This window comes from Elephantulus edwardii, unplaced genomic scaffold, assembly GCF_000299155.1.
Source record: "Elephantulus edwardii isolate Elephantulus edwardi_28Jun2011 unplaced genomic scaffold, EleEdw1.0 scaffold00158, whole genome shotgun sequence".
NCBI classification, from domain to species: domain Eukaryota; kingdom Metazoa; phylum Chordata; class Mammalia; order Macroscelidea; family Macroscelididae; genus Elephantulus; species Elephantulus edwardii.
In genome coordinates, this window is record NW_006399908.1 from 1,068,038 (window position 1) to 1,081,513 (window position 13,476).

At 38.3% G+C, this 13,476-nt stretch overlaps 1 protein-coding gene and 1 pseudogene across 1 annotated transcript in view; one reads left to right on the forward strand and one right to left on the reverse strand.

Annotated features, from left to right (window-relative positions):
- XRN1 (5'-3' exoribonuclease 1) overlaps positions 1-13,476 on the reverse strand; it is a 162,173-nt gene that overhangs the window by 6,671 nt on the left and 142,026 nt on the right. Inside the window, exons 35-37 of the mRNA XM_006895115.1 lie at positions 10,322-10,444; positions 9,683-9,842; positions 966-1,135 (exon numbers count right to left, since the gene is read on the reverse strand). Coding sequence (XP_006895177.1) covers positions 966-1,135; positions 9,683-9,842; positions 10,322-10,444 — 453 coding nt within the window. The remainder of the gene's footprint in view (positions 1-965; positions 1,136-9,682; positions 9,843-10,321; positions 10,445-13,476) is intronic.
- LOC102877436 lies at positions 3,435-4,277 on the forward strand (annotated as a pseudogene).

Genomic DNA, 13,476 nt, shown 5'->3' on the forward strand with positions numbered 1-13,476 from the left:
TTTGGAAGTCTTAGCAATAGCAAAAAGGGTGCTTTTAAATTATGGTGCTGGCAAAGAATATGGCATGGAATATGGCTTCACCAAGAACAAATCTGTCCTAGAAGATGGACAGTGAGAATTTTCTGTAAAAGCAAGGATTATTACAATGTGTCTCACAAACTCTGCGCATGTTATGGGAGAAGCCAGTGCCTGGAAAAGAACATCATGTTTGGTAAAGCAGAGAGTCAGTGAGAAGAGACAACAAGATGGACTGTGAGCTTGGTGGACCATCACTAAGATGGACCAGGCAGCGACTGTGAGGATAGAGCAGGAATAGGCAATGACGTGCTCTGTTAAACACAGGGTCTGGAGGGCTTGGAATTGGCTCATTGGCACCTAACAACAAGCAACCACACAACTTAAGTAAATGAAAAAACCTTAAGATCTTAAAAAAAAAAAAGAAGGAACGTTAAAAATCTTACAAAAAACCCATTTTAGTCTTAAAATTCTGTGGCAATTCTGAGACCAGAAGAAGCTGAAGGGCTGCTGCTGTGGCCTAAGATCCCAGCTCTGCAGGGCTGATGAGCCCTGCCATGCACACGTGCTGCCCAGGGTCCTTAATCTCAGCAGCTTTGAGTCTCTGGTACAAAACAGGAACGGTCCTAACGAGAAGCATAAATCTAGGATGCTCATAAAAGGAAATCCAAACCAAACCCCAGCACCATTGTATTTTTCCTGGCCAAAGATTCTGAGTTAATTTATTTCAGTGCAGTGTTAAAGATGAGAAGCAGGAGTGGCATCTACTTCCTAAACAACATGCCTCCGGAAACTCTACAAACTTAGAGAAATGACGATAGTTACAGAAAGGCTTCAGGCCTTTTGTTCATAGGGTCGCTATGAGTTGTGTTCGACTTGATGGCAATCAACAACAACAAAAACAGTGTTAAAGGAATCAGTTAGATAAATGGCACAACAGCGTAAGATACCTGTGGTGTTCTAAGAAAGGTGAAATCTGGCTGTGGCATTCCGACAAGCGAGCAAATTCGAGACAGCTCTGTGACAGGTGTGGTTTGACTGGAGGTTGGCCAAGGCAGATTGTCCATAGACTGGACAACGTGGAATTCATCAGCACTGTGAGATTTGTTCATATGAGATGCTGTAAGATCAAAAAGAACACATTCACATTAATAACATAACATCTCAAACTATTTTTAAAGTAGTTTTTAAGAGGAAAAGCAGAAAACTGCCAAAACACAGTATAATTACTTTCTCATGAAGTAAATACAGGATCTTTTTTCACTGCTGCCTAAAATTACAGAGATATCAGCTAAGAATTTCAGATAATTGGTGTCCTCCCCATCAGTGGGCGGGAGCACTAGGTGCAGGACCCTGGAAACGAATTCCACATCGCCTGAGTCCGCCAGACAGGCGTTCCTGAGCCTCATCTTTGTTTTGTGGACAGAGACTCCAGACCGTGCACAGCTTTGAGCCGCTGCTCCTTGGCATGGCCTCAGCCTGCTGGAATATGGCTACTTTGGACCTGGATCATCTGGGGGGAAAAAAAAAAAACAGAAGAAGATTTTGTTGACCTTCCAGGGTACTTGACATTAATGTGGAGGAGGGCCAGAAATATACTGGAAAATGGTACAAGACTATTTTAAAGAACAAAGTCTTGCACAGATTTTAGCACAGAATCTGTAAGACTGATCTCCCATTCAAAATCTGAAATAAAAGAAACTTATATTCAGTCACCAAAGAGAAATCACATCTTCACGTCTTCAGAAAAGGAAGACTGTTGTTTGCAGTTTGCTGTGTCATCAGAAGAAGATGTAATAAGAGCAGTCCAGACTGATAAAGTTTTTCAGGAAGTCCTAGCAACTGATATTGTTTCTGAAAATATATCTGACTTGAAAAAGGTGTCAAATAAAAAACTAAACATCCATCACAACAAAGCTGATGAAGAATTTTACTTCTCTGTTCGCTCTTTTTCTGTTGATTTGGAGATAACTACATCTTCATAGAAAAATGTTTTATCTGTTACCCAAAAAGGAGAGACTTACACTTTAGAAAATTCAGTAAATATGCAATCTCCTAATACAGAGATTTCTTATAAAATAAAGAAAAGGCTAAACTTCGAAGATAAAGTCATTTTGAAGAAAGTAGGAAAAGAAGATAATATGTCAGTACAGCCATCAGGGAGGACACCAGGAGGAACATTTCAGAAAATAATTCAAAATTCAGAAATGGAATTTCAACCGCAAATTGAGTTTTTCAACGTTGTTTATAGAGACTACAAAGACAAAACGAGTCTAGGCATGTAATAATTGTTCCGCTTTATTCTTCTCCAAATGGTGTGAAGTTGCTAGAGGATGAATTTATAATTGATGAGTCAAAGATCAATTTTTGCTAATCAATCTTGGATTAAGATACCAAAAAAGGTGAAACCTCCAAAACAAGGCACATTATCTCCTGTTAGCCTGTAAGGAAGGGAATCAATAGAAAAACATCACAATGCAACTTCTGAGACATTGACAAGTGACAAATATTCCAATGAAAATCATCCAGTAGAGAAATCTCAAGGCATCCAAAGAGGGGAAACTGGGTAGATCTTGAGCCTCAACAGATAAAACAGAGAATAGTTGTAAGCCTGTAAATTATATCATATATCCTGAGAATACAGAAAAGAAATCCGAGATTAAAAGGACTGTAAAACAAAAATGAAAAAGAAAAATTAGAAGCAATGAAGTTAAAGAAGAACTTGATAGGGAACAACTTAGAGATAAAAATAGAAATATACCACCTACTGCCGATGTGAAGTTGGAGAGAGTTGGACAAAAATGTAGAGCTGTGTGAAGAAATTAGGAATCCTATTTAAAAAAATAGATGACACATGTGGGAAAACTGGAAAAAAGAACTCAGAAAAAAATCTAAGCAAAGAATAAAAAAGAGGCCTTCCTCAAATGGTCCCAAGAAGAAAGTGATACCTGAAGTAGTGCCTGTGATTTTAACAAAAAGTCAAAGAACTTCCAGGCAGCCATCTAAATGGTGGGAGGTATCATCAGTATCCTGTTAATAGCAATTCTTTAATAAATAATGAATTTTCAGTCAATCAAAACAGTAGAAGAAAACCTGCTCAAAACCCAAATTGCCTAAGAATGTTGGGAAGAAAACTACTCCAGTTAACAGGAAGAAGACAACTACTCAACACAACTCAGGAGCACATAAGATTTTAAGTGCTGAAAATTCTGAAGATACTATTGACCATGATGACAGTTCTAGTTCCCAAAATGAATCATTAAAATGGGAGAAGGCAGACTTGATTGAGAAGAAAAATCTTGATCATCCTGGAACTGGAAACTCAAAAGATCAAGACAATTCACAGGATCAACACAATATAGATAGTATTTTACAACTGTACAAAGTTTTTATATCAACTCTCAGACCAGTGGCTATACATGGAAGAAAGGAAAAATTTTTATACCATCACAGACTTGATTTTGAATGAAAGTGGACCTGGTCTCCAGACATGTAAGACATCCAGAAAGAATGATTCTGATATGAGAATAAAGGAAACTCAGAAAAGTTCAGATGGTTCAAGAGTGAAAAAATCTGAAGTGTTAACAGAGAAAAAAAATACATAGCAAATTAGCATTGCCCTCTGACACACCCAATGTTCGCAGGACCGAGGGAAACGTTTGAATCCTTTGGAATACTGGTGACGGGAGCGAACAGATTCTCAAGCAAGACCATCAGGAAGATTTGTGATTGGTGGGATTCTACCCCCAGACATGACACTTAAAAAAGAGAAGGCCGCAAATAAAGAAACAGGAAAAGTCAATAAAATAACCAATAGAAAAAGATTTTGTCTTGATGAAAATGAAGGAATAAATAGATTATTGGCAAATGTGAACATACCTTTAGGAGATCCTTCTCAGCCAACAATGGTGAAGGACCCAGGAACACGAGAGATCATTTTCATGGAGATCATAAGGCCACAAGGATACGTGTCAATTTTTTTTCGAGTGCAAAGGAGTTAGAAGTGTATAAAACACTAGATATACTTTTTTCTACTGGAAAATTGATACTAGCACCATATCAAGAAAAGGAAAAGCAGCATATTGGTCTAAATACATTGATTTTCTTTGTGAACTTTGGTAAAACTTTTATGTACCTTACATGAAACATCTTATCTGATCACTACTAGAGATTCATTTTATGTTCCTTTAGGTAATTATTATAACATCAGAAACCTGCTTAATGAAGAAAGTATTCATCTATTCACACAGATAAAAAATTAAGTTTAAATGTGTGTATATACATATATATAAAAGACCATTTGTATGGTTCAAATGTTTATAATACTGTAATTTTCTGAATTAAAAATTGTATTCCATTTAAAAAAGTTTCAGATAATTATAAATTTTTTAAGATTTTAAAATAAAATATATAACTGTCAAAAATGAACACCCTGAGTAATCTATGTAGTTATCACAGAATCTGACCAAGGATTTGGCTTTCTTGAATTGACTTATAGTTAATTCTCATGTTTTGAGACTTTAGATTCCAGCTTACTTAACATTCCAAGACATTGTCAATTTTTTACGCTGCTTCAAAAAGATGCTTCTGAAAAGTTTCCTGAAATTAAGAAGGTTTAAAAAATTCTGATTTTGCACATGCTTTATGGTTAAAAATCCACTAATGGCATTAAGAATGAGCCTCTGAAAAATGAACCCAAATCTTGTACATAACTGATTTTAAAAGAAGTTGCCTGCCCAGAATCACAGAGTCAGTAACTTCTGTGATGTGGGTTGGACTCAGGGCTCTTGACTGTAAGATCAGTAAGTTTTCTTATTCTGAATTACATACATAAAAATTAACTTGTCTTTTTATTCCATGAATAAGTCTACTACTAAAACAAAGAATTACTTTCCAGTCATTGTCATTTTAAATTATTTATCCAAATATTCACTGACAGAATGCTGGTGGCTTAGTCCATCACGAATTGGGCTGCTAACTGAAAGGATTAAAATCGACCAGCAGGTCCAGAGGAGAAAAATGGCTAATCTCCTGTGTACTTTACAGCTTCAGAAACCCACCAGAGGGTCAGCGATGACACAGTTCTGACTCACAGGCAAAGAAGACTGAAAATATTGATGAGGGTACAGATTAGGCTAGTACTGTGGTCAGGTGCTGTCCAGTCAGATCTGCTGCACAGACACAATATTGCCTGATGCCAATTTTGTTCTGGATTTTTATCTCAGATCTAATTTTTTAGTTCTCTGAGCAGTTTTTATCCTCCATGACTTTCATATTAGTTATTCTTCCTGGGAAGGCTTGATCAGATAATTAAATAGATAAAAATGATAAGGAGCTGAGCTGTCATTCCCAAAAGCGTGTGGTTCAAATCTACCAACTGCTCCATGTGGCAGTCTCCTCAGGCACAATTTACTGCCTCAAAAAAAAAAAAACAACAAAAAAAAAACCCCACAAAAACCTGCTGGAGATTTTGACTCGAGAGAATGTAACAACAACAACAACAGGAAGACACGAGGCCCCCAGGACTAATTATTTCTTTTTCAATGTTTCCTCCCCATTAATTTTAGCTTCTAGGGATCTGTGGGGCATAGTCTGTAATGAGTTGCACTGTAAATCCATGAATTCACCACCAACTCCATGGGACAAAGACAGACGGTCTCCTTTTGTTGTGATTTATAGCCTTGGAAACAAGATGTATGAGTTGGATCCTACTCTATTGTGGTGAATTTAATGTCAACTATTTTTAACGCCATATGGACATCAATTGGCCTAGTGGTAAGGAGTTTGCTTCCCACCTGTAGGCATGTGGTTCGAATCCATTAGCTGCTCCATGGGAGAAAGATGGGCAATTACCCCTTGTGCAATTTACTGGCTCTGAAAGCCCACTAGAGGGTCAACTATGAGTTGGTTCTGACTTAATAGTACATAACAAAAAGGTTATGTGCCAAGAGTCTTGGTGGCATAATGATTAAGTAGCTAGGCGGCAAACTGAAAGGCTGGAAATTTGAATTCACCCATCAGCTCCATAAGCAAAGAGATCTGGCAATCTGCTCCCATCAAGATTACAGCCTAAAAGCCGATGGAGCAATTCTACACCGTGACACAGGGCTGAAGATGGATTTGACAGCATGTATCAGCTCCAACTATGCACCAGACAAGGCCGCTTGATGTATATGCTATTTAATGACTAAAACAATGTCTTTCATTTTATTCTTTTCAATTTTTTTAAACAGGAAAAGTTTCTGAAAAGTAAACATACTGAAGTTGAAATTTTTTAAAACTGGTTTCCATTTAATTACTTATATATACATTGTCTCAAAACAACAAATGTCATGGTACAATGCAATTATTTACCTTATTTTAGTGAACTTCTGCTATACTCTTCCTTTCCCTTCATCCCATTCATTCATTTGGTAGTTTCTACTCCTCTCCTTCCCTTCCCAAGGTCTACTCCCCAAGGTCAACCCTCCACAGTTGTTTCTATACTGGGTAAACTTCCTGGCCCTTCCCATCCCCCTCACTCAATTCAATCCATGACGTGTGCTCCGTTCTGTATTGTTAACTGAAATACAAATGTTTGCTCATCCATTCACTCCAAATTGACAGTCTATTTCCCTATTCCAACACAGTATTCAGTACCTATCCATTCTTTTCCTGCTGTCCAAGCCATACCCTATAACCATCTTATTTTTATAACAGTATTTGTCTTTTTGTGACTAAGTTAATTTCACTCAGCCTCGTGTCCACGAGGCTCATCCATGCTGTGTAAAATGTCATGAGTTCGTCCTTGTTTTTCAGTGTAACATAATACATAATAATGTGTGAATGTATCGCTTTCCCTGGCATTCATTTGTGGGTGGACATCTGGGCTGCTTGTACCTCTCTGCTACTCTGGGTAATGGGATAAACACAGGTGTACAAAAATCTGTTTGTGTTGTGGTTTTGAGTCCTTTCGGTACATTCTTGGTAGTAGAATAGCTGAATCAAATGGCTTTTCCAACTTTCTGAGGAAAAGTCAGACTACATTTCACAGTGGTTGTACCATTCCAATCTCTCCACATCCTTGCCAACATTTATCGTTTGCTGCTTTGTTGAAATGCGCTACTGCTGCTGGGGCAGGGCGTTATCTCATGTTTTAGAGATTTACATCTATCTCTCTAATAGCTAGTGATCTTGAGTATTTCTTCATGTGTGTTTGCTATCTGAATATACTCTTTGGGGAAAACTATTTTCATATCTTTAGCCCATTTTGTAATTGGATTGTTTGATTTTTTCACAGTTAAGTTCTAAAATATTCTATACATTTTATATAGGAGTCCCTAGTCACATAGGTCAATGCCAATTTTTTTCCTCTATCTGTGGGTTTTATTGTTACCCTACCAGAGAAGGTTTTGAATTTGAATTTTAGAAGGTCCCATTCATCCTATAATATCCTCTCCTGGCTGTGGATTTTTGGTTATGTTTGAGAGCCTCTTTATGCCATAGATTAGGGCTTCTAAATGTGTTGCTAATTTTTCTCTGATGACCTTTGTAGTTTTTTGTTTTACCTCTAGGTCCCTGATCATATGATGTGGTATGTAAATCTGGTTTCTGTTTTCTGCAGACAGATGTCAAATTTTGCCAACATCATTTGTTAAACAAACTGTTGTTTTCCTAATGGATATTGTCTCCTTGTTAAAGATCCGTTGATCACTGATAAATGGGTTGATTTCTGGATCCTCAATTCTATTCCATTGATCTATGTGTCTCACTGCACTAGTATGACATTGCTTTGTATGGCTGGAGTGATACCTTCTACTTTGTTTATTGCAGTAGAATTTTGCTTATTCAATATAGAGTCTCTGCTTTCCAAATAGTGTTGGATATTGTCTTTCTATCTCCTTAAAGAATGGCACTGATATGTGTGTAGCTATTTTCAAACCACAAAGGAAAAACATTTTTCATCACCTAATGAAGTTGAACACTGTGACACTGATGTGTCAAATGCATTAATGGTTTGTTACCCAATGTGGACAGAGAGTGGGGTGGAGCTCCCTGATGAAAACAAGCTTGGAAGGAGGAGTGGCATCCACTTCCGTAACAGCCTGCCTCCAGAAACCCTATGAACCTGGAGAGAGGATGAGAGACACCCAAGCGTTGAGGACTCTCCTTCATAGGGTCGCTGTGAGTCGCCTGAGACTCGACGGCACTTAACAACAACAACATAACAAGAGTTCAGATACCAGATTTGCTATTTTAAAGAAATGAGTAACTGTAATAATATAATACAAGTAATCCTACGAAAGTACTTAGAGGGGAGCTCTGGTGGCCTAGTGGTAAGGAGCTGCTCTGCCAATCCAAAGGCATGTGGGCCAAACCACCAGCTGCTCTGCAGGTAAAAGATGGGCAGTCCTCTCTCATGTGATTTATAGTCTCCCAAAACCAGCTGGACAGTCAGCTATGAGTTGGTTCTGACTCAATGGCACATGTCAATAACACCAACAAATGACTCTATCAGATATACAATTCCCTTATTGTATAGCTAGCTGATAAACGTTTAAAACTAATACTTTAAAATGGACTTTATTTTTTTAAAACATATTTGATTAAAAAAGTCCCACATGAATGAATTATGGTGATGAAGGCAGAAGTTCAAGCTGATTTGAAGGAAATAGCAAAAAATAAGGCCCCAGGAATAGATGGTATACCAATTGACATATTTCAGCTAACAGACACTGTCCTGGACCTGCTCACCAAGTTGTGCCAAGAAATCTGGAGAACAACCACTTGGCCAACTGACTGGAAGAGATCTATATTTGTTCCCATCCCAAAGAAGGGTGACCGAACAGAGTGTGGAAACTACAGAACAATCTCATTGATTTCACATGCAAGCAAGATTCTACTGAAGATTATCCAAAAACGACTGGAACAGTCCATCAGCAGAGAACTGCCAGAAGTCTAGGCCGGGTTTAGAAGGGGTCATGGTAGTAGGGATATTGTAGCTGATATCAGATGGATCTTAGCTGAAAGCAGAGAGTACCCGAAGAATGTCTATCTGTGTTTCATTGATTATGCAAAGGCGTTTGTGTGAATCATAACAAACTGTGGCTGACTCTGAGAAGAATGGGAATCCCAGAACATTTAATTGTGCTAATGTGAAACCTATACTTGGACCAAGAGGCAGTCGTCAGAACAGAGCAGGGTAACATTGATACAGGTCATGGTCTTTGCAATCATTTGTTATGCATCAGAGAGTTGGACAATGACTAGGGAGGATAGAAGGAGAATTGACGCCTTTGAGTTGTGGTGCTGGAAAAGAGTATTGAATGTACCATGGACTGCCAAGAAAACCAACAGATTCATCCTAAAGAGGGTTAAACCAGGCTGCTCCTTGGAGGTAAGGATTCTGGGGCTTCGCCTGAAGTACCTTGGACATGTTGTAAGGAGAGACAGGTCTTTAGAGACATCATGCTGGGTAGAGTAGAGGGACAGCGCAGGAGGGGAAGACCCTCTGTGAGGTGGATTGATTCAGTGACTGGGGTAATCGGGATGGGTGTGTCAGAGGCAATGAGATTGGCACGAGATAGAGCACGGTTTAGGGCTGTTGTACATAGGGTCTCTATGAGTTGCAAACGACTCGATGGCACATAACAACAACACTGGTTATTAGGCAATAGTATCTACTTACCTAGTTTCTCATTTTGTTTAAGCTGTGAGGAAGGTCCGCATTCGTCTCTTCTATTAGAAGAAATAAGCATTTCATCATCAAATGGCTTTGTTTCTTTTTTATGGTCCACAGAGTCAGAGCCATCAATTTTTAGAATTTCTTTAAGCATTCGTGTTCCCTTCTTTTTTGAAAACAATTGGAATGGCGATAGTGGTAGAGGAAAGAAAACTGATATTAGTTTTATTTAGCTTATTGATACGTCTTTCAAAGAATTTAATTGTTAAAAAAACATTAAGATGCTAACAATATTCAAACAGAATAAAGAAAAATTCATGGTTCAGGGTGAATTAAAAAATAACAAGCAGCAGCAGCAAACAAAAATTCACATTTCCTGGCATGTAAAAAGTGCTTACTCTGTTTAACTTTTGACTCAACTATCTAACAGCAATGTTTGACAAGCTGGGAGCTATGATTTGAAGGGGAAAAAAAAGGAGGAAAAAGATGATGGCTAAAGTCCCCCCAGAGCAGCTGGGTTTCCCCTACATTGTCAACAACGATGCAGCACAGAAGCCCACGTGAGGGAGAGGGTCTAATTGTCAGACAGTGCATGTGTGCACATTAACAGCTACAAAATGACCAGCTCTCCTACAAGACACACACCATGGCAAATGACTGTGGCGACAAGTGCTCTTCACTGCGGGGCTCTCTGTGATGAGCAGGCGGTACTTCCTTTTCATGGGAGATATTCAGGGATGCTAAAAAGTTCTCCATTCCAAGAGCAGGCTAAAACAACAAACACTTTGTGCATGAAAATTAAAGCATAAGAGGGTTTTTGTTATTATTATTAATTTTAACGAAAATTTACAGAGACTTTGGATTTTCATTCATTCATTGTTGCACCTTTCTCCCGCCCGAATCCTCGCCTACCCCACCCCCACCCCCCGTTTGCTCTTCTCTTTGAAAAGTAAAAGAAAAATTCTTTCATTGTTATACAATCCCTCCCCTCAAGTCCACTCCACTATGCAGCCTTCATTCTGGAATCGTGTTATGACAACAATACCTAATTGTATATCCCTTTTAAACAGTTCTCTCCCTCATCTGTTTCAATGCAGTATACATTATTTATCCCCTCTTTCTCACTCTCCCCCAAGCCCGATGTCAGTCCCATTTTACAACAGTGGCACTATTCAGTATTTGTCCTTTTGTGACCGAGATATTTCACTCAGCATAATGTCAGGGTCACCCATTTTGAACAATATTTCATGAGTTCCTTGTTTTAAAACGTAAAAGTTTTATGTACAGAAATGGTCATTGAAATTTATCCAACTATTGTCCCTTAGAAAAAGTCTGGGGAAAAAAGTGGAATAAATGGACTTTTACCTTAACAGCAGGATTTGAATAACCAGTCACAATCTTTTGGGCTTCTGAGACTTCTGCACTTTCATTTCTCTTCAACAGCTTAATATTACATTTTGCAGGCCCTCCAAAAGTCTATAAAAAATTATGAAAGAGCTATTTTTTCTTTTTTTTATGGAGAGTAGATTTTATTTATTAATGACAAGAATTGCACAGTTCATCAATTTTAAACAACTGCTGCAGAAACAGGTACTTAAAATTTCTAAGCAAGGTGCTTTAACAAAAATTTTAAAGTTAGAAAGAGCTGGTAACATGAATCATAGCTCACATAGAATTTTAAATTAAAATTTACTCCATTTATCTCCCTAGATTTTGCAAACAATGTTTAACACTCTTTCTGTTTAAAAAAAAAAGTGATAGCAAGCAGAAGTAGAAAGCTATTTTTTATTCTCCTTCAAATGAAGTTTATGGTTAATACTTAGTGGTGTTCTAAATAAATTTGTACAATTTTTTAAAAGCACTATTTCCCCATAAGAATTTTCAATTTACCTACTATGTGACTATGCTGTTATGTGCCGTTGAGTCTCTTGTGACTCATAGCGCCCCTATGGACAATAGCTCTGTACTCTGTTCTATCCTGAGGCAATCTCATTGTCTCTGACATACGTATCCCCCTATTCCTCCAGTTACTATGTCAAGTCATCTCATCTGGGATTTTCCTCTCCTGTGCTGTCCCTCCACCCTTCCAAGGATGGTATCCTTTTCCAAGGACTGGTCCCTTCCGGCCATGTGCCCAAAGTATATGAGATGGAGCTTCAAAATCCTTTCCTTCAGGGAACAGCTTGGTTTCACCCTTTCTAGAACAAGTATGTTTGTTCTCTTGATAGTCCATGTTCAATAAACTCATCTAGCATGACAACTCAAAGGCATCAATTCTTCTGTAATCTCTAGTTACTGTCCAACTTTCTGATGTCTACCAAGTAATTGTGAAGACAATGGCCTGGATCAGGAGCAATTTATTCTCCAGACTGACACTGTTGCTCTTCAGTAGTTTGGTGAGGTCCCCGACCTCACCAGATTTTCCCAATGCAATTCACCTTTAATTTCCTGACTGCTCTACTGTGAAGCCAAGCAAGCTGAAGCTGTTAACAATCTATATTTCTTCATGATGCTGCCAGCTGGCCCAGTGGTAAGAATCTTTGTTTTCTTGATGTTGAGCTTCAATCAATACTGAAGGCTGTAGTCCTTGACCTTTGGCAGCAAATACTTGGTTTCAGCTAGCAAGGATGTGTCCTCTGCATAATGCAGGCTGTCGATGAGTCTTCCTCCAATCCTATGCCACATTCGGCCTCACAGTGTCCAGGCTCTGAAATGATCTGTTCCACATAGAGACTGAAAAGGCAGAAGACAGGATTGCATCCCTGACGTACACCTTTTCTGATTTTGAACCATGCAGTGTTTCCTTGCTCTGAAAACTGCTTCCTGATCAAAGTATATATTTCTGGATTAGCACAGTTAAAGTTCTGTAATTCCTATTCTTTTCATGGTTAGCTACAGTTGGTTCTGCTCCACACAGTATATGCCAAATGTCTGCTACAGCATCTCTGATAAATTACCTATCATCTCACTGTCTTACAAAACCAAAACACATTGCCATCGATTCAATTCTAACACAAAGTGACCCTCTTCTGGGTGTCCAAAGCTCAACATCTTATTGGGAGCACAGAATTGTCCCATGGTACAGTGGCTGGCAAACTCCTTACAAAAGATGCAATTTAAAAATCTTAGTATGAAATTATTAGATACCGAAAAACACACATATTGTAAGTGCACAGGTTGCCAGTAGATTTAAAGTTTGTTATTCTTTGATTTTAAAACGTATATATTCTTTTTCAAACAGTATAGTCTATATAAAGTGAAGTATATCCATGATCTTGGCTTCCCTCCCCATAATCTATTCAGAATTAACATCTGATCCCATTAAGTTTACTATGCTGTTCATATGTTCATGGTTCTTTTTGTTCATATATAAACAACATAGGCAGGGATCTGGAAAGATAGGCTAATGGTGGGCATAGTTCAATGACGATTAATTTTGTAAAACATAATGAACGAGAATGATTGTATGAAACAATGTGAATGAACAATAGTGTATACACAATGTATACAAACATTTTAAGCAAACCAACAGAAAACAAAAATGAAAAAACACATACGATACCCCCCTGCCGCCAAATCGCCCCATAATTTCCATTTGTGTGTCCCAAGTCATAGTTCTGTAGTTTCCACACTCAGTTGGGTCGCCCTTCTTTGGGATGGGAACAAATATAGACCTCTTCCAGTCAGTTAGCCAAGTGGCTGTTCTCCAGATTTCTTGGCACAACTTGGTGAGCACATCCACGGCAGCATCTGTTAGCTGAAATTCGTCAACTGGTATACCATCTATTCCGGGGGCCTTA